Genomic DNA, 24,556 nt, shown 5'->3' on the forward strand with positions numbered 1-24,556 from the left:
TTAGAAGAACTTAGAAGCAAAGAATTTCCCCAACGGAAACACGGGTAGCAACCGACCGTGGTCATAGACTTATACATGTGGCAAGAAGTTGTGATTAATTTAATCTGTATTTCTGTTAAAGGAGGCATTTCTTCATACAGTAAATTATTGCAGCCCTTTGAAACCAACTCTTGGCAATCATAGTGTAAAGTTTACTTCAAGATGTGGCAGCAAAGTCTACTGTATTTTGTGTTAACACCTGTTTTTCCTCCAATAAGTGGAGACTCGAGTACGTTGATATTTAACCGCTCGCCAATACTGAAGTGTACACACAAGTGAAACAGTCGAAAATGCTGAGTGCTATTTTGGTAGGTTGTGGTCTGAAATACTCTTAAAAACAATGAGTGGCCTTCAGATTGCAAACAGAAACTGTTGTTTAACTTACAAGCAGAGAGTGCTCACTGTTTTTCCCACTGACATGAACATGCTGTCATCCAGCATTTCTTCTAAGCAACCAACTTTAAGAAGTTATTCAGAATGATTCAGCAACTCATCACAATGGGTGTGAATCAAGCTGCTTGTCATCTCAAATAGTCCATGTCTGGTCAATCGTGAAAGACCCTTTCGCAGAGTGACATCTTGAGCTCGCACTGTTACACAAGTCAGAGAGCAGAGACTAAACTCAAAACTAGCCAAGAGGGGACCTAAAGAGCCATGACACTCATTGAAGCACATCACGATAACAGAAAGGAAAGACAATAGATCAGCATCAACAATAATAACCACGATTAATCACTTCCCCTTTCATTCCAAGAGGGTTTGTGAGTCCTAGTTTTGTAAATGTTTAAGCAACTTTCCCTCCAGGCAGCCCAAGGAAAAAACACAAACTATTTGCAATGGTGCCATTAGCAAGACTGAGGAATGCTTTAAACCCAAATTCTTTGCCGACAACGTTTTGATTCTGGTAACCAATTCTCAAAGTCTACTCAAAGCAATGTTCCATGTTACCAAACTGTTTAGACACATACAACACTGGGTGGTACACACACAAGTAACACAGAATGAGTACATCCTCATAAAGGGTTCAAACACTGATGAGATCTGGCTTCCTGTTTAACTTATCAATAAGTAAAAGGCCCCCCACGCCGCCAGCACCCCATCACGGCAACATTATGGCTTTGTTTAAGCCTCAAGTAGCAAAGCAGCAATGATGACCCTAAACTCTATTCCTGCGTTTGACAGGCCACGGGAAGTAATTCACACATTTTTCGACAGGAATTTAGCCAAACCTGCTTGTCACGATATGTGTCACTATGTTTACCCAAGTTTAACCTCGACAGCTTCTTATTAGAGATACAGTATATCTTTAGAGTTGTTTAAATTAGTTTCTGACTGCACAACAAACAAGCATGAATGGAGCACAGACTGACGATGTCCAGAAGCCAACAGTCAGTGATCAAAAAACCTCATGATAGATATGACGGCGTGTGTATGAACTTAAGATTCTTACCAGAGACTCTCCAACTATCCCAAAGACAACATAGTGTATCCAGATGAAATCTGTTCTTCCATGTGTAAAATACAAACACTTACTGCCAAAAACTGACAGTTTCTTCTTGGCTCAGACAGCTCGTGCATACAGACTGTGAAGCCCCTCCTCCCTACACCAACCAGCTTACAGTAGGCCGATTCCAGACACTATTAGTCACCTTCCTCCTCCTCTCTGAAAGCCAGCTCAGCTTCCTACTCGTCCCTCTCTTTCTCCTACTCTCCCCCTCTTCCCCTAAATTAGCCTGAATGTCGTAGTCTGGGGCAACAACAAGGAGAGTCCTGTGTCTAACAAACTCATCTCTTTTATTTTTTTTCTCTTGCGTACAAATGTGAAACTCCTCCTGCGGCACAGCCTCACTGTTTAAGCCCTGCAAGGCATTTGCATATAGTAACGCCTACACATGTGTATGCAGAAAACACACACAAACCTGAAGCAGTTTCTTATCCTGTTACAGGTCTGGCACATGTGCATGTCTTTCTATGAACAACGTAGCAATGAATCAGCATCTTCTTATCTTTTTTTTCTTAATTGCTCATCAACATCATAATCCTGCTGGGTACAATCTATTTCTTTATAAAATCAAGAATTTAGGAGGCATACAAAAGCCCATACTGGCAATTGGAAAAATGTGGTAGTCAAGCACAGAGCAACCAACCTTGAATAATCAATAGCTGAACACTATATAAAACATTCAAAAACAATTTAGAAAAACCGAGGCACTCAAGAAGTTACAAAAATATAAAAGGCCTTTATTAAATCATGGCTTAGAAAAGGTTAAAATGCCTAGAAAAAGTTAAAATGCCAACATGTTTCGGCCATGTAGGCCTTCCTCAAGGCAGATATCAAAGACCCATAGCAAAGATGTTGGCATTTTAACTTTTTCTAGGCATTTTAACCTTTTCTAAGCCACGATTTAATAAAGGCCTTTTATATTTTTGTAATTTCTTGGGTGCCTCGGTTTTTCTAAATTGTTTTTGAATCTTTTTGATCCCCATGCCGAAGAGCACCTGAAGTATACTCTTTTTTACACCCAGCAGCACTCCATGCATTTGTAGTTGCACTATATAAAACATACCTGAAATAAAATTAAACCGTTGAAGTTAACAGGAGAAATCCGATCAAATGGAGCAGGAATGAACGATGGAAACCCTTTGTTACATGCATTTCTGAAACAATTATCATAAGCATAACCATATAAATTCGTGTGAAGTTAAAATAGTGTCTTCAGCCAACAACATAATCCCATCAAGAGAGATTTAAACTGAAACAATGAAAAACTCCTTCAACTCAACACAAACATTAAGACTATGGAGGAAAACTTATGTCAATGATCTCAGGGTCCAAAGGCCAATTCAGTCACCAAACCTCCACCTGAAAGAGCATCTTTTTGAAATCATTGAACAAAAAACTGAGGGCAGAAAGGTCCAACACCAAGTTGAAGAAATTGAAGGGGGAATTTGAGCACCAAGTATGTACCAATAAATCATAGTCAGCTGGAATACATCTTATTCGTATTGGCCCCATTAAAACAGCACAAAGGAACTTGTGTCATTTTTCGCTTCGAAGACGCTCCTATAGGCACAGAGGTCATGTCAGTTTTACGTCGCTGTTCACTCTTGTTTGGTCTTTTATGCAGTTACTCTCATTTTCCCTACTTTCTTGAGTCTCTTAATCACCTCTGCCATCATGGCATCTGCTGCAGCTCTATGACCTAGCTTTATCCATGTTGAAGCGTGACGATGCTGTGAAGCGATACGCAAGTAGCCAAAAGAGACCACCGGGACAGGAGGCCAAAGTTACTTTGGCAGGGTTTTGCTAATAGCAGAGACACGAGACGGCAAAAGCCAGACCTCACCTCTAAAATTTATTAAATATTCTTTCAAATTAAACTGAAAAAAATACATGGAATAAAGTCTTGTGCTGCTTTGACACGTATTACACTGGAATAATGATAATCCATTATCAAAAAGTTCCCCTTTTCCCTATGTTGTTGTCAAACATGACCACAAAATGACCTTTTGAATAAGCAGCACCTCTTGTAAAATGCAACATATCTGAAAGTAACACAGAGGCACAACCCACTGATTGTCTGTGTCCTGCAGTCTCCGTCTCATCACTTTATGTAACACAGCTATTTGTATCCTTTCATCTATACTCTCCCCACCCTGGATTCCTGAATGAAGGGATGCAAACACATAAACCAGAGTGCTAGTTGTTCCTATCACAACAGAGGAGAACAGAGGCCCACGCCATCGAGCAGCACCAAACTGACAAGAATCCCTTGTTTGTACACAAAGAATTCACTAGTGGGCTAGCTGCAGTTCTCACTGTGGCCGCAGTGCATTTGCTGGGTTATTTTGGTCTTTGGGCTGAATCCATGAAGGGCATCATGGTATTGGATGGTTGATTTATATTCCTAACAAGTCTAGCCAATCACAAGCTCATGAGTAAAGGAAGGACAGCACTGCCCAAGAACTGCCTCGTGCACTTTGACAATGGAGAGCAGAAACATGAGCATATACGAGTCCACACTCACAAACATTCACACACATATACACACACACTAAAGAGACACTTTTCTCTGTCAGGCAGGCAAGTTTCCCATCTTTTAGTCCTTCAGTCACCATGGCTGCCAAGAGGCTCCAAACAAATACTACATATATAGATCATCATTGTAACTCTGCTGAGAGTGTTGAACAACTGTGTTGATGTGTCTGAGAGAAGTCCGACCCAGTCATGTGAACAGAAGGATATCCACTCTTAGGACTGACAAACAATGCTGTCTGTCTGTCTGTCATAGCTAGAGTATGCACCGACATTCACATTTTGGTGTTGAATAGCTACAACAATTAAAAATTATATTTCTCAACATAAGATTCTAAAGGATTTGTGTATTTATACAAGGGAAAAGGCTAAAACCCCATACTAAACGCACTCAGTATCAGTAAAAACAGACATGTGTCTGACATGGAAATCAGTAAATGAGCGCAGAAACAAGGTTTGCTGCTGCAACCCCTAAAATGAGTAAGAAATTCTGCCATGCAAAGAAAAACTAATATTCAGAGGATGCAGAAATTGTGTTCACCTCTCAAGAATAGAGATTATCCAAAATGGACAGTCCAGTCAATAAAAACTTTAAATGTGTTTGTTGTATTTACCTACTTTTACGATCTGGTGTGTACTAGGTGTTTTTTTTTTATTATATCCTGAAATGTAAAACCTCAAAATTGTATTGGGTACATTTATTTTTCACATGACTGTAAGCAGAGTTTGAAAAAACCTGTGTTGCCAACCTAATAGAGACTAATTCAGGCAAGGCGTTTCTTATTTGAGCAAGTTAATGTCAATCCACATTAAAACAGCATAGCCCAATAATAGATAATACAATAATAAAATATACCAATAATAAAAGTCTGGGTGCTAAACTGGCCTGCCTGCATTACAGACCTCTATCCCATTAAAAATCTTCTATCTATTTTCTAACAAAAACAAGATTTTTCTATCAAAGATAAGATGAAGGAGTTACTCAGCTGTTAAGCAGCTGTAATCCTATATGAAGCAATGATGGAAATTTACAAAAACATATGCTCTTTTTGACTGATTCTGTTAGAAGGGGAGTTCTATTGTAACACTGTGAGGACCTTAAGGTGTGATAATCCAATGTTGAGTATTGCACCTCCAGAAATGAAGAAGATTTCCCCTCATGGACTAGTAAATTTAGATGAAAAATATAGTCAGTCAGTAATTTTTCACAAAATCATGTTAGGACTTTACAGTCACAATGCATTATGCCACTGTTTATACGACAGTGTGTTGTTTAGAGTATATACTGTTGATACTGAGGACTCTAAGACAATGTTTACGCATTAGTCTAGTAGGAAACCAACCAGCTACACAACATTTTAGCTTTTGCATGAGTGAGTCACCATGTACAGAAATGTGGAATGGAAGGCATTTGAGAGATGAGTTGGGTGATAAGAAATCCCCACAAGATAAACTCCTAGATAAACTCCTAAACAAAAACGTTCTACTACCCATCTAGTGCATAATCACATCCACCCCTCTCTCACCCTCATACTCCTATTGTTCATCATTAAATGGATAAAAGTGAAGCTTCCTGTCTCTGATTACAAAGACAGTAATTGAAGAAAAGGTATATATATAAGAGAAGATGAAAATGAACATGTCCATAGTTTAAGGTGTACACTTATAAGGTCAATTTAGAGAACAAATTTTTCTGATGCAAAGAAGAAGCAAGTCCTACTAATGTGGATGCATTCATACTTTTCGTTCAGTACTTTTGGTCCAGAGCAAATCAGAAAAATGCCCGTTGTGAAAGAGTCACGAAAGAATCATCTTTCATCGTAGCTCCAAATCCACCATCTTACTTCACACAGGGTGACCGGTCTGGCAGTGGCCATCGCAAAGACTGCCAGGGATCATTTTCTGATCATGTCAGAAGTCCAATGACTTCCTCTACTGAGTAGCCGGTTACATTTTAGTATTTACACATTTTAATTCATGCGACTTCTGTTATCTTCTTAAACTTGCCTGGGACCACATTCGCCTCTTTTAAACGCATCTTTTGTTGTTTTCAGCACATGTAAAAGTTACTTTCTTTTCTTGTTTTGCTCTACTATTGATTGTTTACCATCAGCTTATGGTGATGAGACAGTCATTATAGTCTACAATTCAGGTGTTCTTATCGTCATAAAGTCTACACCCATTGTTCTTGATGTCGTACCTGAGGTCAAACATTCTGCAATGTAAAAATCTTATATCTTCTATCTTATATGACTGTAGAAATTGTGCAGTGTACAGAAGTCTTTAATCCAACATACCACATTAGATTAATTCACCTGGGTGAATGATGAAGAGTTGATTTTTGGTCATGTTAAATCTCTAAGTACTAATTTTGGTAAAAAGGTTACCGGTAGTCATCAATGAAAACAATAAAAGCAAGCTTCCAGACTACAGATGCATTTACAATAATACGAAAAAACCTACAAGATAGGTGGGTTTCAAGGAAAGATTTACAAGGACGGAAAAAGATAGCATCATTTTATGTTTAGAAAATGAAAATAAAGCACTCAATTGGCAGAGAGTATACTCCACTTTAAAGACACATGCTTGATGTAGTCAGGCCACGATTTGATTAGTTTTGAAATTACAGACAAAGTGCTTTTAATCCTGCACTTAAGGTCAAGTGCAATTAACGGATGAATTAACAGAACATCTGGAATTTAAAGTTAATCTATTTAAAAGTAGATGGTAATCAAATTTGGTTATCATGTCATTAATCATCATTGATTGAGATTGTTAGCATTTTGTAAGGAGCTGAATTGAAACCAGCCTGAAAATGAGTTTGAATAGATGTGTTTGATATCATCTGTGCCTTTTATATGAAGCAGAGAGCAAGAATATGCTGAAAAGAAAAGGAGGGGAAAGGGTTTTTTGGCTCTGATTTGTATTTTATATTCAAAATTACTTCATAATCTTAACATTTAGTTAAGAAAACTGATGTAGAAACTAAAAAAAAAACGAAAAAAAAAACTACATTTAATGTAAACACCATACAAGCAATCCGTGCAGTTGTTAATAAAAAAAACTGTCCAAATATACAGAGCTGGGCAGATACATACACAGCTGCGCCATTCTGACGCAGCAAAGAGACAGAGCAACACCGTCTGTCTCTACTGCCTGTCAGTCAAAAGAGGATATGAAACAGTGGAATGGAGATAAGATGAGGAAGTGGAGTCACACATTCAGCACATGCCCTAAAACGTCCCACCCACACTCACCTCTGACAGATCATGGGTCATGTTGTCACACAGCACATGTCACGCTGTCATTCCTCTGGTTTTCAAGAAAAAGTCCACGCTTTTTTCAAAAAAAATTTACTTTACTTTTTCTGGGCTTTTTGTTTGCCTTTCGTGTATCTTAAGGGAAGTCCAGTACACTACCAAGATGGTTCCTCATATGCCCTTCCTTGGTCTAGTGACTAGTCACAAAGGAGTAAGATAAGTGTGTCATGGGAAGTCTGTCCATATGGCAAACAGATGAAGCTGTGTTTACACACATACCTGATGCTCTTTTACACTAGAGTACATCCACTGAACCAAGCTAATGCGCTTGTGTGTCTTGTGTGCATGTGGCTCTGTGCGTATGGCTGCCTGTGTGTGTTTACTTGAGGAAAATTAATCCCATCACTGACACTTTTAAGCGGACATGACCCCAATGAAGCTGGAAACTACACAGACACGCGTGTAATTCAAAAGAGGCAATATTAGTTTTTTAATTTGTGCCTTTTTTGTGTCAAGGTGGTTAGCTTATGCATATCAGACAGTCCAAGACAAAATTATACAGAAGAAATGCTCAAATCACCAGTAGTTACTATCTTGTAACAGTAAGCGTGGTCACCCTCCCTGTGACGCTTCCATTCTCATCTTCACTCCGTCAAGCTGCAGTGGTGCAACTGGAAAGAGTACAAATGGTCTTTCAGCCGTCACCACTGCTGTACCTACTGGACAGAGACCTCTAACCTTGCTGACAGTCATTTCACAACCTAGAGTATTAACTAAGCGTGGCGACCATCGTGCTGTGTGTACACTTGGCAAGACCGCTGATTTCTCCACACACATCTGTCCCACACTCCAATGTGTGCTTACCCTGGAAACCTGCTATTTTAAGAAAAGAGCAGGCAAAGATCTAAACAGCAACACACATAGATATTACAGATATTTTCTATTACACCACCGGTTATGATTTACAGTGTGTGTGTGCTTATCCAGTGAGCCTTGGTCTATTTTAAATGAGCTAGAGTTCAGAAGGTGGTTGCATTTCTGGATCTTTTTAGCAATTTTTTATTTACTTCATTATTTATTTTCTTTTTAATAATTTCCCTCAGATTTAAGGATGCAGTGACAAAATCTGTTGACTGACACTGAATATTTATTTGTGTGTTTGTGAACTAAAGCAGTCATTTTCACAAAACAATTATGTGGTTTAATGCATAGCAGCCCAACGGCCACAAGCCAACAGCAAATCAATGTCAAACTTCAGCTTTGGCTAATGAGCAATGAAATTTCTCCAAAGTCGCTACTGTTGCCACAATCCAATTCAAAATAAGCATGTATTAAAACTTTCAAGATCTCCCGAGCAGGGTTTTTTTTTTTTTATCTCAGAGGAATTCTTATAAACATTATGTAAACACATCAAGAGGCACATGATAAAATTTAGGGGCAATTATTCAGTTATACTAGTTTATTGACATGTGGAAGCGCTGCATTAGTTGCAGCAAAACTGCGCGCCAATGCCGCTGAAGAGTAGATCTATATTATCTGGTTACACACAGAAAACAATGCTTTCATTCTTGGACTTAAGGTAAAGACGGATAAGCAGATACAGAAGATGGAAAAACTGAAATCAGGAGAGAACATTCAAATTATGCGAAACCATAAGAGATTTAGAGTTTGAGACAGCCTCATTCAAACGAAAGCTCATCTGTGAGTGCATCGAGGATGTTCTCATGTCTTCCAGTGTCCATTTATGTGTATTTTTACATTATAATCAATTTCAATAACATCACGTGTCACCAAGTCAAATGTGCAAGATTGACCTCAGCCATCTTGTGCAATTTCCCAGAAAAACTCATCTTACTGGAAGTGATTCGGGGCGAACTTAACAAAAAAAAAAAAAAAAGGAACAGTTAATATCTCTCTCTCTATCTGTCTCCTGCATTCATATTTATGTGTAATTGTAGTAATAAAAGTTCTGATGAGAGAGTATAATAAGCTGTTCCTCCATTTTAATTAAGTGTGCTGCCATACTCTTAAAGATACCGATCACATTGTGCAACAAATAATTATATATATATATACTGAGTTTACTATGAGGGCTGATTTCAATTCAGATTGTCTATTTATTGTTTCCTACTTTATGAAATGTCATCACAAAGTTGCTTATCATAAGCAGCAATCTTAAAGTGATGAGGTCTCAACAGAAATTCCTTACAAATGGACTGAGGATGATGACAGATAGGTCATGTAGAACATGTCCTATCAAGAAACTTGATATAAATGAAGGTTATCACTTCAAAGCAAACTTGTTGTGACATTTAAACCCTGATCACCGACTTTGATTTTGCTCTCTGCAGAACAGCATGCATGATGACAGAAGCCAGGCGGAGAGGTCAGGGGCCAGGAAGCAGGGTCTAATGTCAAACATTTTGTTGGTGTAAAGTAAGGTGGCACAAGCAGAGGCATGTGGATCAGCCCACAGCCTTTAGTAAAACTTTCAGTGAAGGTAATTAAATTAGATGTTAACTACAGTAGGAATCAGCTCAGTGCATCTTCAAATCAACACTGATCATGGTAAAATGGGAAAGCAAATGTGATCAGGACTGAGCATAATATAATTGTTTCTAGTTAAGCTACGATATTATTAGCAAATGCTCAGCATACTCCAAAGTAAACAAAGATAAAACATGTACACTATGTCAATATCTACCATGTCTTTTCATTTCCACAAAACACATGCACACAACAAGTACATGGTCAGCAGTGCCTTCATTTTTCCTGTGTTGGCACCATGAAGGACTTTAAAGTGAAGTGCTTGAATAAGCAGCAGAGTATTACAGTCTGAACAGTTTACAGTCACAGCTTATACATAGCAGCATACCCCAGGGCTGAGGTGTTGTTACTGATACTGGCCTGGCTGCAGCTTATAAATGGCAAGAGGGGCAGCTCCCAGCAGACTCACAGATGACAGTAAAAAAAAATGTGGCGCATTATGATTCAACCACTAGTACCATGGTCTTCACCATAAAGTCCAACAATCAGCTTCACACTCAAAGCATTCTTAAAAAGTGATCTAAATATCTGAAAATGATACATAATAATTCTGTGAATATGATTTAGATAGTATGTCCTTCACCTATGCTTGACGAATTTTTAATCTTTATTTGATTGTTATATTCAGATATTGTAAAATTATGAACAATGTCCCCAACAGCCCTGCGTGATTTGTGATGTTTGCAACCTGAAAGTAAAGAGGAAAGAAAAGGAAAAAAGAGTGTTGCCGTAGCTGCGCACTAAACATTCACGCAGTAGGCCTATCACTTGACAGCATGGGTATATTAACTTTAAGAAAAGTATAGCAGGAGTAACCTACTATGTAATTCATTTTGTTGAGGAAAAATATGAAGTTTTAAAACGTTTTTTTTTTTAAGACAAAAGGACAAAATCTGCATGTAACAGCCTATTGAATAGGTATTAAAATACGCATTAAAATCCCCAGGGTATTTTCAGATGTAGCATTGTTTTTTTCTATTTTTTAAACAGGTTTATTTCAGTGGTGGAGGTGAAAGATAACTTACCCGCTCTGAAGGTCAGGCAGAACGAGTCAGGTTGAGGAAAAGTGCGTGTCCGCTTCTCTATGTTCTCATGCGAGACCCAGCTGCGGCTTCGGTAAGAAAAAAAAAAAAAAAAAAAAAAAAAGTTAATAAAAACGACCTACTAGGTTTAGGCTGGTTAACTTACTCTGCATTTCCATACACTGTCACAACGCATACAACCTGTCGCGTTTCGCTCGCTAATTTGTTTTCCTTTTGACGGTTGCTATTTTGTCACAACTCGGAGCGCCTGCAGTCACCTGTGCCAGCGCCAATGACAATTCCCGAAAGGGATTGTGGGTAGTGTAGTTTCGCACGGCATCGGCGGTATCCATTATTTTAATGTGCTGACGTGAAGCCGGGTAAAGGAAGTTATAATAAGTAATCTAAGTTTAAGACCTAAATAAAAAAGAGTAACTCGGTTTTACAGCCTTTGCTCTCTTGATTGCCACTGTTTGAAAGTTTGGGTGTGTTTATAACCAAGTTAAATCTTTAATCTCTACATTAAATTGCACTGCAGTGACAGACCTGGTAGCCTCAAAGTGACTCTTCAGACGTTCAGAACGGAATAAATATTTAGGGATTGCAGCTCTTAAAAGATGAGTGGACAAAAATTCATTGATTCATACATATACCACTAACATATTTTTTTCCAGAGTACAAATCAAGTTTCATTGTGATACTATTTTACACCAATTAAATAGATGATTGTTCCATGTTTGCCAATATCAGTCTGCCACAATACAATTCAGTTTTGATTCAATTCAGGAGCCAATTTAACAATGTTACAAGGACCAATGTAAGAAGATTAGGACAACATAGTCACTTCCATTCAAATCAAACTGCAGTATGTAATAAAACTATCCTTACACATTCTTATTTCTAGGTTCAACAAAGTTAAATGAACAACAAATCTTTTCCTCAACTAAAAGACTACAAAAGGTCACATGGTTACACTGATTGGAAACATGCTGACTGATATCTTCATTTTGTATCAGTGCTATTGGATCATTCATCATTAAATTGATATATCAGTGTATAGCTTAGATCATGCCATTTGCATGATCCCAATATATCTTATGTTGTTTTTCTCATTAAATATGTTGATCACTTTTACATTTCAGGCCAACACATATCAAAAAAGGTTAAAACAGTAAGCTATTGCCATTCCTTCTCAAAAGACATGAAAGGGCTACCGTGGCACTGGAAATAGAAATGAAATTTTTCATTTTGTGCTATTTTTCCTGCAAACATGTCTCAAGGTGTACAACAGCTCTGGGTCCAGTACCTGTACGTTTTTCTTCCTCTGCTATCTCTTTACAACATGTAGAGAAAAGTAAAGTCTATTCTGGCCTTTTTATGTTATTTTATTTTTTGGATTTTATGTAGAAGTATAAATGTAAGTATACATTCATACACTCCCTGAATGCTGGCTGACCTGAATAATGATACAGCTAGTGTGCATTATGAACGGGGTTCTTCACCTGTAAAAGGGTGTATCTTTACCATTTTTCACCTGAATTGAGAACTCCTTTACATTTGTAAAATAATGTGACCTTAGTGGCATGGTAAACCAGTGTGTCCTGTATTTAGCATTTCTGGTGTCTTCAACTCTCAGTCACTCTGTATGACTATTTAAAGAGTGAAAAATCATTAGGTAGCTCAGGTGGTAGAGCGCCCTGTGTGAATGTGTATGAATGTTTGGTGGTGGTCGGAGGGGCCGTTTGGCACAATATGGCAGCCACGCTTCTGTCAGTCTGCCCCAGGGCAGCTGTGGCTACAAACATAGCTACCACCACCGGTGAGAATGTGTATGAATGAATGATGATCTCTGTAAAGCTCTGGGTGCCTTGGAGGGCGCTATATAAAAACCAAGTCATCATAGTTTGCAAATAAAACACGTAATACCGAGTATGACCACAAGGGGGAAGCAACACACATTAATGTAGCATGCAGACAAGACTGGAGAACCATTGACTATTGTCTTTTTATTTGAGAGGATCGTGCATTTGAACTCTCTTTGATAAAAGTAAGCCACATTCTTATAAATCTAATGTCCAGCTGAACTCTGCTAAGTGGTAACACAACTAAAACTTTATTACTACAACATTTGTAGCTGACTTGATCTTTTTTTCCCCCTTCAAGTGAAAATCAAGATAAATGATTAGAACTATATGGGAAGAATGAATAAATTAATTTAGATATAAGTAATATTCCCACATATAGCATGTGATTGGAACAATTTAGCTACATTTACAAATTCAAGCATTTGACAGAACGAACATCCATACATCAACAAGAACATTAAGTGTTTGCAAACAAACACTGCCCAGATCAGTGGATGATGTTCGAGGTAAATAATTTCTTTGGCTCATTCAATGTAATCATATATACTCATGTAATTATAAATGCCTCAAAAATAAATAGGCCAGAAACTGAATTTAAAAGAATACACCTGGTGACCTGTACAGGGCGGATCCCACCTCTCTCTCAACATACCAGTTGGAGCTGATGTAGGCTCCAGGCCAACATAACACCAACTAGGGTGATCAGGGTTATAAAAAAAATGGGTAAATGCATGTACAACTAACGATTTGAGATGTCAACATTCAAATCAACCCCTAATGAATGTATAACTCAGTGACTATACAAGTGAGCGTGACACAAACTAATGGAAGGACACGCAAATGTTCCATCCTGTTAATCCATTCCTCCATGAGCTCTTCTGAAAATGTGACATACATTTATGCTCAAAAGACAAAAATGCTGCCTGTGTGCAATACTGGTGGACAACAGATGATTACACCAAAAACACATTATTCTCTTCCATGCTGACTGAGTCTCGATATTTGTGTTACATTTTAGGTCAGTCAGAGCATCTATCAAACCATAACGTCTTGATATCAAAGAGTGTGATCCACTATTGTTTCTTTTTGTTTTATGATTTTGTCGAGACACCAGCTGGGTTCTTCATCCGCTGCTGTGAGAAATAAGGGACAGCGTTCATGTGTGGGGTAAGGAGGGGTACTGTGGATGCCACCAGTCCATGAGCTTCACACTGTGTACAGGATCCAACACCACCTGGGTCCCGCCCAGATCCGCTCTTTTCTTTCCCCGGTGAAGCGGCGAGTCTTGGAACAGCAGACGAACACGGTGGTGGCGCATGTCCGTGCTCACATTGATTTTGAACTACAAGAAAGATATGAAGAGACCAATTAAGTGTTGCCTTAAAAAAGTTTTTAATCAAAAGTGAACATTAGTCCCAAGAATTTTCCATTTCAATATTCTACTATACTCAATACAATTCAACTATGAAGCTAAGACATGTTATTAAGAGTGTTTTAGTTACCAAAAACTCAGAGCTTCTTACCTGGGCCAGCGTCATGCCCATGACCACATGGATGAAAATGAAGTTGAGCGTTGTGACCTGAAGCACGTAGCAGTCAGAGTCCGGGTTCAGGTGAACATCTTCATATTGTTTGGGCGAGCGCAAGGACTTGGCACAACCATTCTTACTGTGTCCTTGCTGAAATGGAAATGGACAAAAACGCATTTAACATACAAACACAACAGTAGAAATTAAATCATTAGAAAAAAGTAAATGAATAACAAAAGTGCCTGTTACCGGCTTCATAAGTTTGAAGTAAAACTCCCACAATGGCTCTTGTCGAGTCCCTGACACCTTCTTGACCCAGAAGAGTAAACACTGACAAGACAGAGTAGGGATTAAGAGTTCAAATGTTCAAATAAATGAACACTATATACATGGACAATGATAACAATTACTTATGCATTACATGTCTGGAAATTAGGGCTGTTCGATTTTGCCCAAAAATAAAATCTCGATTTTTTTCTCTCAAAATCCGATTTTCGATTACGATTATTTTGTGAATTGACAAAAGGCAAAGAAATGATTTCAAATATGCTGTTTTTTTATTGAACATTTGCCCCATTGGGCTTTAAGTGCAAACTTTGCTCTTATTAAACCAAAAATGAATGAATAAAGTGCAAAACTCTGTAAAATAAGTTGAAAAAAAGTTTTAAAAAATATAATAAAATATAAAGTTTTTTCTCTGAAAAAAAAGAATCAGCAAATCAGCACTTGCAAACATACAGTAAGTTATATATATGGTATCAATCATTAATATGTGTGCAGACAAGGTAAAAAAAATTAATAAATAAATAAATAAATAAAAAAAAAAAAAAAAAAAAAAAAGTGAAAAATCGATTTTACGATTTTCACGTTTTAACATCGTTCTAATTACATAATCGCGATTACGATTTAAAATCGATTAATCGAACAGCCCTACTGGAAATGTATCCCTAACAGTAAGAAAATCATCATCACATTCAAATGTAATTCAATTTATTTAAGTCTTGATTACTAATCACAACATTTTATCATCTTACTCTGCGTAGTTATGATATAAGACATACACCTACCTACCACCTCTTAAGTGTTTTTTTTCCCTTCTGTTATTTTTAGTAATTTGTCATATTTTTTTGTTACTTCTTCTGCAGTCCTATCTTCTCTAGGATGTGCTGGCATGTTCAAGTGGTATACTTTGGCCTGCTGATGGGTTGCGCCTGGGCAACCAGCGTGGGCAGGAAAGACTGGGTTACTCCACTTTCCGAACTTGGCAAATAGACATAAATATGGTTGCCAATACTTTTGTGAACAGATGACGAAAGGTGACTAAACTCACACCAGGCCATCTTCCTTCCACAAAGAAAGGTCCTCCCCAAGCTTGTGCCCAGTCTACCTTGTTGCCAAATATATAACAATATGACATAATCAATACACTCGTTGGGTTCCTTAGTTTTTATGAATTTGCATATTATTTTTTTTATCTGGACTGTATTGAAATGAACTCGATTAACTGAATAAAAAAATTATTGAAATATAACTAGACTATAATGGATTGTGTGCCAAGTGCCTTTGAGATTGCTTTTATTGTAAAGAAGTATTTAAACAGTGTAACCAATCCTAATTTTTTTCCTTCCTCCCATTCAGCCCTCAGCAACAACTAGGTACATATCTGCTAACTTACCTTGGAGTTGAGCATAGTGGTGGGTGTGGATTCTGGCAGTGCAGGAATGTTTGACACACGTGAGCTAAACGGCTCATACAAATGGAAAAGAGAGCGAATCACAGAGGCCCGTAGACAGCGCATCCTATCTATGGAGCGAGGCTTGAGATGACATGGTAGCTCAACATCAACCCTGTAATGTCTTCAAAAAAGTAAAGACAAGAAGATTACATTTGACATTATGTAGACAAGGACATTCTCTTTGATTTAATTATCAAGGTGCACATTTACAGAAAAAAAATAACCAATAGAGAGCAAATCAGTCAAATAAAACTGTTGTTGTTAATTATTGTTTATTATTCAAAGTGAATTCAAGAAAACTTCCCAAAGAGGAGAAGGATGATCTTATCACAGGTGTATCCAAATCAACATCGGTTGTATACAAATAATAAAATAAATGTACCTTCTGTAGAGTCTGGTCCAAAAAGCTGCAGTACAAGTGACCGTCCAGGCATGTCTGCAGATCAAAGCAAACTTGCACACATCCTCAGGACGAATATAAGAGGAAAGCATTAACCAGATGTCCACTGGGTAATCTTCTCCAATACTGTTCTCAGTGCTCTCTGAGAAGACAAACGCAAAAAATACCAAATCAGGATTATCGCTGCCTCAAAACTAAAAGACTGTGTTCAAATAAGTTGTCACTGTGCATGCACTAAAAAAAAAAGAATGAAAAAGCACCTTTTCTCCTTTTGTTTTTCTTTTTGCAGGCTACTTTAACTTCGCCTCCTCCCTCTTCATCGGGGTCCGGCTCATCACTGCTGTCCAGGGCGTCTGCATTGGCACTTGCTGCAGACGAGAGGACTTCTTCCACAGCACCCTGAGATGCCTCCAAACCGCGGAGTAGTTGTACTGAAACACACGGCAGGTTTATAGTCCGGTGCCAAAAAGTGATTGCCTGCCAGAATCTGATTTCTTCTGATTTCTGCCCGCGGGAGTGCGCACAGCAGCCCGTTGAACGATAGCGCTAAAACGTCATATTTTCAGATTATGAAGCTCAAGAATGAGTTCAAGTCATATTTAGGCAGAAACGACTTTTCATTAACTGTATTTGGCCTTCAATCAATTGTTGGCAGGTAAAAATGCCTATTTTGTGTTGTAATGGTCATTTAAAACAGTTTTTTTTTTTTTTTTTAACATCTGTTTATTGCACATTTTGATATTTTACAAGCAATGAACAACACAGAACATGAAGGCACAACAACAACAATAATAATAGCATTAATAATAATAGAAAAATATAAAAAAACAAACTAGAATGTCAGAAGATACCAGTTCCACTACCTGTGCATACACACACTTAATATATGTAAATCGGAAAAATATGAAAAGATAAATCAGCCATCAGATCAGTCTTCAGTTCGACTCATCATTCCAACCATCTGCTTCAACATCCTTTTTCTCAAGGAAATTACAAAAAACCTTCCAGTTTTTCCAAAATATGTCTAGCTTGTTCTTTGAGGTGTAGCTTATCTTTTCTAAAGCAAAGTAAAAGGACACCCCTGTCAACCATTGTGAAGTGTTACAAGGTTTCTCTTTTTTCCATGAACAGGCTATACATCTTTTGGCTTCCAAAAAACAGATATTGAGTAAGTATTTATCATTTTTTGAGGACACAAAATCATCTGGGTAAATATTCAGTAAACATAACTTGGGTTTTAGAGGCATTTCTTTAATGATTTGAATAGCCAGGTCCAACACTTTCTTCCAAAAACCGAGTATCAGAGGGCATTCCCACATGCAGTGGAATAAAGATCCCTTTTGTTCTTTACATTTAATGCAAGTATCTGGAATATTTGGGTTAAAAAGATGTAGCTTACTTGGGGTGATATACTGTCTGCTTATCCATTTGTATTGCAATAATGTTGAGCATTTAAAAGAGTTGAAAGCAATCATGTGAGCTCTAGTGTTTATATTATGAAGCTCCGAATTAGGGCTGTTCGATTAATCGATTTTAAATCGTAATCGCGATTATGTAATCAGAACGATGTTAAAACATGAAAATCGTAAAATCGATTTAAAAAAAAAAAAAAAAAATTAGATCAAATCATATGTAGGTAGAAACAACCTTTCATTAACTGTATTTGGCCTTCAATCCATTTTTGGCAGGTAAAAATTCCTATTTTGTGTTGTAATGGTCCTTTAAAAGAGTTAAAAGCAATCATGTGAGCTCTAGTGTTTATATAATGAAGCTCAAGAATGAGATCAAATCATATTTAGGTAGAGACAACATTTCATTAATTGTTTTTGGCCTTCAATCAATTTTTGGCAGGTAAAAAGACCCATTTTCAGGAGAGAAATCAGATTCTGGCAGGCAATCACTTTTTGGCACAACACCGGCACCTGGAGCTCACTCTCAAACTGTGAAGCCTGATTTATGGTTCCACGTTAAATCGACGGCGTACGGTGCGCGTTGCCGCGTACCCTACGCCGTAGGTGTAACGCGGAACCAGAAATCAGCCTTGACTCGTGTAAAACTTTACCTTCTTTTTCAACAGCATTTGCCACTGCCTTCTTCAGCCTTCCCGACTTCACCAGGGCTGGATCGGCATCGGCATAGTCAGCAACAGTGACTATGGGAATATTTAAATAACAACGACCTTAATATGTGTAATTATCAGGAAATTGCGAAAGTCACTTCAGTAATGAGTGGAGAGCTAAAAGTGGCAGCTAGCTCCTACCTGACTCCGAGCAAACGTCCCCGGCCTTAAATTTCAGCCGTTTTCGGTTCCCTTTCTTGGGCATTTCGACACCAGTGATCTGTAAACGCCTAACGGATCTGTGAGTCCTGCCATGTCTCTATGGCAAGCGGGGGTAAAGAGAAATACAGAAAAATAGCACAGAAATTTAAAAATGTTCCGCCAGGGTCTTCAGCCATCATGGATGTGACGTAACAGTGTAAGTATCGCGAGAAAAAGATGCCACGCCCCAGGGGTTCTCTCTTTTTCATAGTGAAGGATATAAGTCTATATGTTTCTTAACAGAGCAGCTCTTATTAAGTAATCCGGGAAGAATCTTCATTCAATTTGTTTATCAAGTTGTTTATGTAGTAGTGTCCAATTTATAGACTTGCTAAAAATGTTTTATTCCCAGAACTATTTTGCTACATGTTTCCTTAAAGTTATGGTACATTTTCTTTGTGTTTTTGTGTGCACAGGCCAGATGGAATGATTTTCACATTTGTTCAGAGGAACAATGGTAACTATAATGTATTCCAGCCTTGTATTGTAATCAGTGTTTTTTTTTATTGCTTTTCGTCCATTTACCTTTTCTATTTTAATCTAAATGTGCCTGCCTCTTTTCATTGTATAGTGCTGCAGCCACTCTTGAATAGTTTCAGTTCATGAAACAAACCATGGCTTCTGTTTAAGGGTGGGAAATTTCGATGTCTAAATGTGTTGTTTTTTTGAGCAGCTTGTTTTACCAGTCTTGTGTTCTCTGTAAAGCTAGCTGAATGCCATCCCCCCCCTGTGACATCAGGGTGTTTTCTCCTTTCCTACATACGTGCACATTTTTTTTTAAATATAACGTGCATTTGTATACAATGTTTCAGGTTCAAAGCTTTATTGCTGTCTAATATTTCATGACCTTTGTTTACTGACCTCCAGTCACAGCTAGCCTATCCTTTTTTGGCAACACAGCATATCAATTTCACCTTGAAGATCGTCTTTTACTCCAATCATTACGATCAACCAACCCTGTACAGGATTAAGCAGGTATATAAAATGGCTGGATGGATTATGATCAACCAATGCTCTTCAATCACCTGCTGCACTGACCAGCTAATACAGATAACTGTAGCGCCCAAATGCAAGACAGGGCTGGAAATAATGGGCTTGATTTCAAAATGGAGGAAGGCCCTCTGATGTAATTTCAAGGCTCAAAGATGAGTCCAAACATGGGAGATAATGATGATGAAACTGGAGTAAAAGATAGGAAAATGTGGATGGTTTGAAAAAATAATTACTGAAGACATTTTTCTTTTATCTTTGTTACTACGACAGTCGTTATGATCATGCAAACAAAAAGTTGGTTAGAGGGCCAGGATAAATGTACTGCAGGGACAGAAGCTGATGGGAGGCAGGTGAGCTGGAGAAGTGGAAATGAAATGGATGCCAACAAACCCACACAGAGCTATGCACAGTGAACACAAGTAACAGACGACGGGAAAACATGTGTTTTCAATCAGGGCCATAAAACCGAATAAACTTCTGAAACATCCAGAAAAATCTTACTTGCCCTCGGAGTCCAGTAATTGGATCTAAACTTGGACTATACAGAACAAATGATGGGTTTTATTGCCTCACATTCAGTACATTCACAAAAATAATTCTAACTAATCACAACTTTGCCTTTAAATGAAGGGAATGCCTTGCAATAAATGAAATCTGTTTACAGTCTGCCATAAATATAAAAATACCAACTCTGTTTTCCTGGTCCTTTTCAATATTATTAATCCTGATCTTAATTATTAATCGAATTGCTGATAAGGTAATTTTGCAACTGTCCGTTGAATGTTTAATTCAAAATTCATTCTTTGCTGTGTCTTTGGAATTGGATGCCAGGTAGTAATAAATATTGAAGTAAAATTGCAGAACTAATCAATTTTTATAGAGAAAACCAGGACGCTTATACCAGAGACATTACATCAAGTATAGGTCAGAGTTCTAAATCTTAAAGTTGGTTCGGAAAACGGTATGCTGCCTCTCACTCAGTATCAGCTGGGAGAGACTCCAGCCCACACCCACCTCCTCCCTTTGACCAAGAATATAATAAAACAGTAGAAAATGAATTGATGATTTGGAACATCTGTCCTTACATCAACCCATTTCTTCCTATTCAGGGTCACGAGGGTCTGCTGGAGCCTATCCTAGCTCTCTTAGGGATTCACCCACAACAGGTCGGCAGTCCATTGCAGAGTCCCACACAGATGAAGAACCACTTATGTTGCATTTGGAAAACTGTAATAAAATCAGCTCTACCGTAAGGTGATGACAAATGACCATCATGACACTCTGCTCTCTGTAGCCAAAGAAGTAAGAAGAAAAAAAGCTGAGTGACTGACAAATGACATGACAATAAATTCCACTTTTAAAGTCACGTACTAATTAGCACATGGTACTCATGTTATTTGTTTTACATAGATGCTTCTCTATTACTAATACATTTGCTTAATCAATATATTGTTAAAGTTATACATACGTAGCCATAACATACTGCACAATGTGTCCTCCAAAATATATATACATATATATACATATATAGGGAGGTCAGAATAAGAGATAAAATGATGGGATCATGGGAGAGCGAGAGAACTCCAACACTTTTGAAATCTCTGTTTCACCCAAGAATCATTTAAAGAACTGTAAAAAAAAAAAAAAATGCATTTATTTATTTGCATATCATCATCTATTCCAGGGCAGGTCACATGTGTCCAGCAGTTCCTCAATACATTTGCACCACTCCTTAGGACCTATCAAATAAAGTCAGTGGTCACTGTGAGGCATGCAACAAAAAAAGTTAAAAATAGCTCTTGATCACTGGCAGAGTGTGGCCCGCAGTTAACACGGTAAGCTATATTTAAGCATGGACTTGGTGTAATGGAATTTTATTCCGGGTAATACGCAGCCAAACCTTGTTTGAACACAATGTGACGCCTGTAACACAGCCCTATGGGCAATTTACCGTCATACCGCGTGATGTTACTTCTGTTTAACCGAAATGTTCATTTGAAATCCTGCAGGGTGCGCTGCGCTCACTTTGCACATCATCTATTTGTGTGGCCTGGTCAAGCTGATGCCACTGGAATTGGGCATCGTGTCCCATGCAGGAGCTGTCGGGTCAGGGACGTGCTTGGTTGTGCTGATGTGTGAAGTTAAAATTAAGTGGTTGGGTTATTTGTTGTTTTTACGAGACAGTTCTGGCTGATAACATAATACAACTATAATTTAAATGATTCTAAATTTTCTCAATAATCAACCAGCCAATCATAGTCCTTGATTTTGCACGTTCACGCGGTGCGGACGCTGTTAGTGAGGAGGGGTTCCTTATTTACAGATCTGGTAGTGACAACTGCATATTCCCAAGCGCATGTACGTGGAGCTCACGCCTGTGTGTGTGTGTGTGTGTGTGTGTGTGTGTGTGTGTGTGTGTGTGTGTGTGTGTGTGTGTGTGTGTGTGTGTGTGTGTGTGTGTGTGTGTGTGTGTGTGTGTGTGTGTGTGTGTGTGTGTGTGGGAGTCGCCCCAGTGGCTGTGTGTGTGGACGGATGGAAGCAGAGAAGGCAGATGCAGAGCAGACTCGCTCCTCCATCCAAAGGAATAAGGACGTCGATCTCCTCTAGGATATTTCCATCTGCTTAAAAAAACACACACCAAAAAAACCAACAACTAATAATTTACATATTTTTCGTTTATTTATCTACCTCTATATACTATGGTCTCCATCGCGCTTGCGGGCACCACCCCTTCAAGCGTACAAGTCTATCTCTGAGATGTCAGTCATTTCACGCCGGGATTTCTACATGTGAGTGCATGGCGCGCCGGGCAGGGCGGATCTGCTCACGGGGGGAAAAAACGCCGGCTAATATGGATGAAAGGTCAACCATCATCTCATCGTTTCAACCACTTTGACAAGGTTTGGGCATTTTTTGCTTAAGAGCGCACGTTTCATGCATGACAACTGTAATCTAATGGGAATCAGATGCGCATGCATCACGAACTGTTATAGCGGTCGTGGCGCACCGTTAATAGGCCTTTAAAAAATAAAATCAGTTATTATATGTCTTTTTTTTTATCAGGCTTGTAACCTTCACATTCCCTTTTTTTTCTATTTGAATCCCAACCAGCGACCGTATCCCATAGCTTCGGCCACACCACAGAGCAGGAGAGATGATGTGCGAGGTGATGCCGACTATCAGCGAAGGGGACTCGGCCGGTCCTCCGAGAGGCAACGCCGGCGTCCCGAACGGCTCGGACCAGGAGGCCAACTTCGAGCAGCTGATGGTCAACATGCTGGACGAGAGAGACAAGCTGCTGGAGTCCCTCAGGGAGACTCAGGAGACCCTCATCCAGTCTCAGACGAAGCTGCAGGGGGCGCTGCACGAGAGGGATGCGCTCCAGCGGCAGATCAACGCCGCGCTGCCTCAGGTGAGAAGCATCCGGCCTGTGAGGGAAAAGAGTTGGGATGTTATTTTTATTCACAATAAGAACAATCATCTTTTGTGTACGCAACTTTTAATTTGATTATATACTTAATTTGAGAACTGTCTTTAACTACAGAGTTATGTGAGGCTTGAATTTGGATCAGCAAGTGAGCAGATTGAAATGCCGCCTGCCTCCAGGGGACCAGGGTCCCACAAGTTCCAGGCTTATGTAGTAATTGGGTTGCATTAATTGAAATGAAAATTTGCTTCAGAGGATGCACTGATAAAGCATACATTAATGACTCAGTAAGAGCTTAGTAACCACAATAGGTCTTACTTTTATAGTCATATTTTTAGGCCTTATCTCATAATGATTCATGTGGAAGAATCTAATAAAAAACATAAATAATATATTTAAAGAAGTAATTTTTTTTTTGGATGCTTTGTATGCTCGCTGGGGAATCCGTCTAACACACTTTCATGCCCCAGGATATCATCATAAGATTTAGTAGTTGTGAAGATGATGGACCCAGACACATAGATCTCCACTTGAAAGCTCATAGTGGCAGCATGCCAGAGAGGCGGACCTAGATGTCTTGCAGAGAGAAAGGTAATGTAGTAGGTTGAAAGGTGGGTGGGAAGTAGGAAGGCTTTTACTCACTAAAAGGCTGTTGACTCTGTCTGTAGAGTCAGAGCCAGATGTGGAGAGCCCTGCAGAGGAGTGCAAAGCCCACCTGTAATTACCTTAGCAGAAACAACGTCACCTTTGTATGTGCTGACCTGCATGTCAGTTGTATCGAGAGAGATAGACAGAAGTTGCGCAGTAAATCTGTGTATCTTTCACATTTGTGGCCTTTGTGTGTGTATTTGAGCGAGAGAAAACTGAATAAGGGCCGTTCCAGCGACTGAGCATGATGACATTGAAGCCTCAGCACATAAAGCTGTGTTACCCTCCGACCCTCTGGTCTAAATGCGTGGCATGATGTCACAGTACATGCTGTGTGTGTGCGTATATGTGTGTGTTTGAGAGACTCAGGCAGAGCAGAGGAAGAAAAACCATGCTGACGATGACAGGCCGGCTATGGCCTCTTGTGGTTGAAACGCGGCTGCTTGTTACTGACCACTTTCTTCCAAACATGAATACATGTCTGAATGTGTTTATGTGCCAGTGAGGCAGAGATTAGAGAGTGAGCAGAAGCTCTCATACTCACGTGTTGTGTTTTATTTACTGATTTGATTTAATTGTTGCAACAATACAAGTACAGTTATAGACATCTGGGACTTTATGATTGGTTTCTTGTGCTCTCTTGCTCTTGCACTTCATAACATTGCATGCACTCGCGTGCACACATGCCAACACAACCAGTGGTCATTTGTACACACAGAGTGGAGACGTGATGCA

General features: G+C 38.8%; 3 protein-coding genes across 14 annotated transcripts in view; 1 reads left to right on the top strand and 2 right to left on the bottom strand.

The window, feature by feature from the left end:
- Nucleotides 1–11,177, bottom strand: part of tfeb (transcription factor EB) — a 32,434-nt gene extending 21,257 nt beyond the window's left edge. For 4 of the 8 annotated variants that reach the window (XM_061727658.1, XM_061727661.1, XM_061727656.1 and 1 more), the window contains exon 1: nt 10,908–11,177. The gene's annotated coding sequence lies outside the window, so the exon portion shown is untranslated. Of the gene's footprint in view, nt 1–1,489; nt 1,639–10,907 lie in introns of those variants that run through there. The other 4 variants (XM_061727655.1, XM_061727663.1, XM_061727657.1 and 1 more) reach the window with 4 other exon arrangements.
- Nucleotides 11,178–12,869: 1,692 nt separating this feature from the next.
- tmem183a (transmembrane protein 183A) lies at nt 12,870–18,886 on the bottom strand. The gene is made up of 8 exons (XM_061727664.1): nt 18,694–18,886; nt 18,496–18,585; nt 16,694–16,864; nt 16,416–16,575; nt 15,974–16,154; nt 14,548–14,628; nt 14,293–14,448; nt 12,870–14,111 (listed from the first exon to the last, which is right to left on the bottom strand). Exons 1-8 carry the CDS (start codon nt 18,755–18,757, stop codon nt 13,926–13,928), a joined length of 1,089 nt encoding a protein of 362 aa, XP_061583648.1. The 5' UTR covers nt 18,758–18,886; the 3' UTR covers nt 12,870–13,925.
- A 3,382-nt stretch (nt 18,887–22,268) lies between these two features.
- The window catches only part of ppfia4 (PTPRF interacting protein alpha 4), a 71,755-nt gene continuing 69,467 nt past the window's right edge, over nt 22,269–24,556 (top strand). For all 5 annotated transcript variants that reach the window (XR_009782979.1, XR_009782980.1, XR_009782981.1 and 2 more), the window contains exons 1-2: nt 22,269–22,646; nt 22,858–23,158. Coding sequence is in view for 2 of the 5 variants with exons in the window: in XM_061727665.1 (XP_061583649.1) it covers nt 22,901–23,158 (258 nt within the window). In the remaining 3 variants the exon portion in view is untranslated. The remainder of the gene's footprint in view (nt 22,647–22,857; nt 23,159–24,556) is intronic.

Source organism: Cololabis saira, chromosome 8, assembly GCF_033807715.1.
Source record: "Cololabis saira isolate AMF1-May2022 chromosome 8, fColSai1.1, whole genome shotgun sequence".
NCBI lineage: Eukaryota > Metazoa > Chordata > Actinopteri > Beloniformes > Belonidae > Cololabis > Cololabis saira.

Bases quoted from the DNA above. Each gene is read 5' to 3' on its own strand.
- tmem183a (XM_061727664.1), bottom strand. From the start codon at position 18,757: ATGCCCAAGAAAGGGAACCGAAAACGGCTGAAATTTAAGGCCGGGGAC. The intron at 16,576-16,693 runs GTGCTTTTTCAT...TTGTCTTCTCAG, and splicing joins GAAAAACAAAAGGAGAAAAG to AGAGCACTGAGAACAGTATT. The intron at 16,155-16,415 runs GTACATTTATTT...ACTTTTTTGAAG, and splicing joins TGGACCAGACTCTACAGAAG to ACATTACAGGGTTGATGTTG.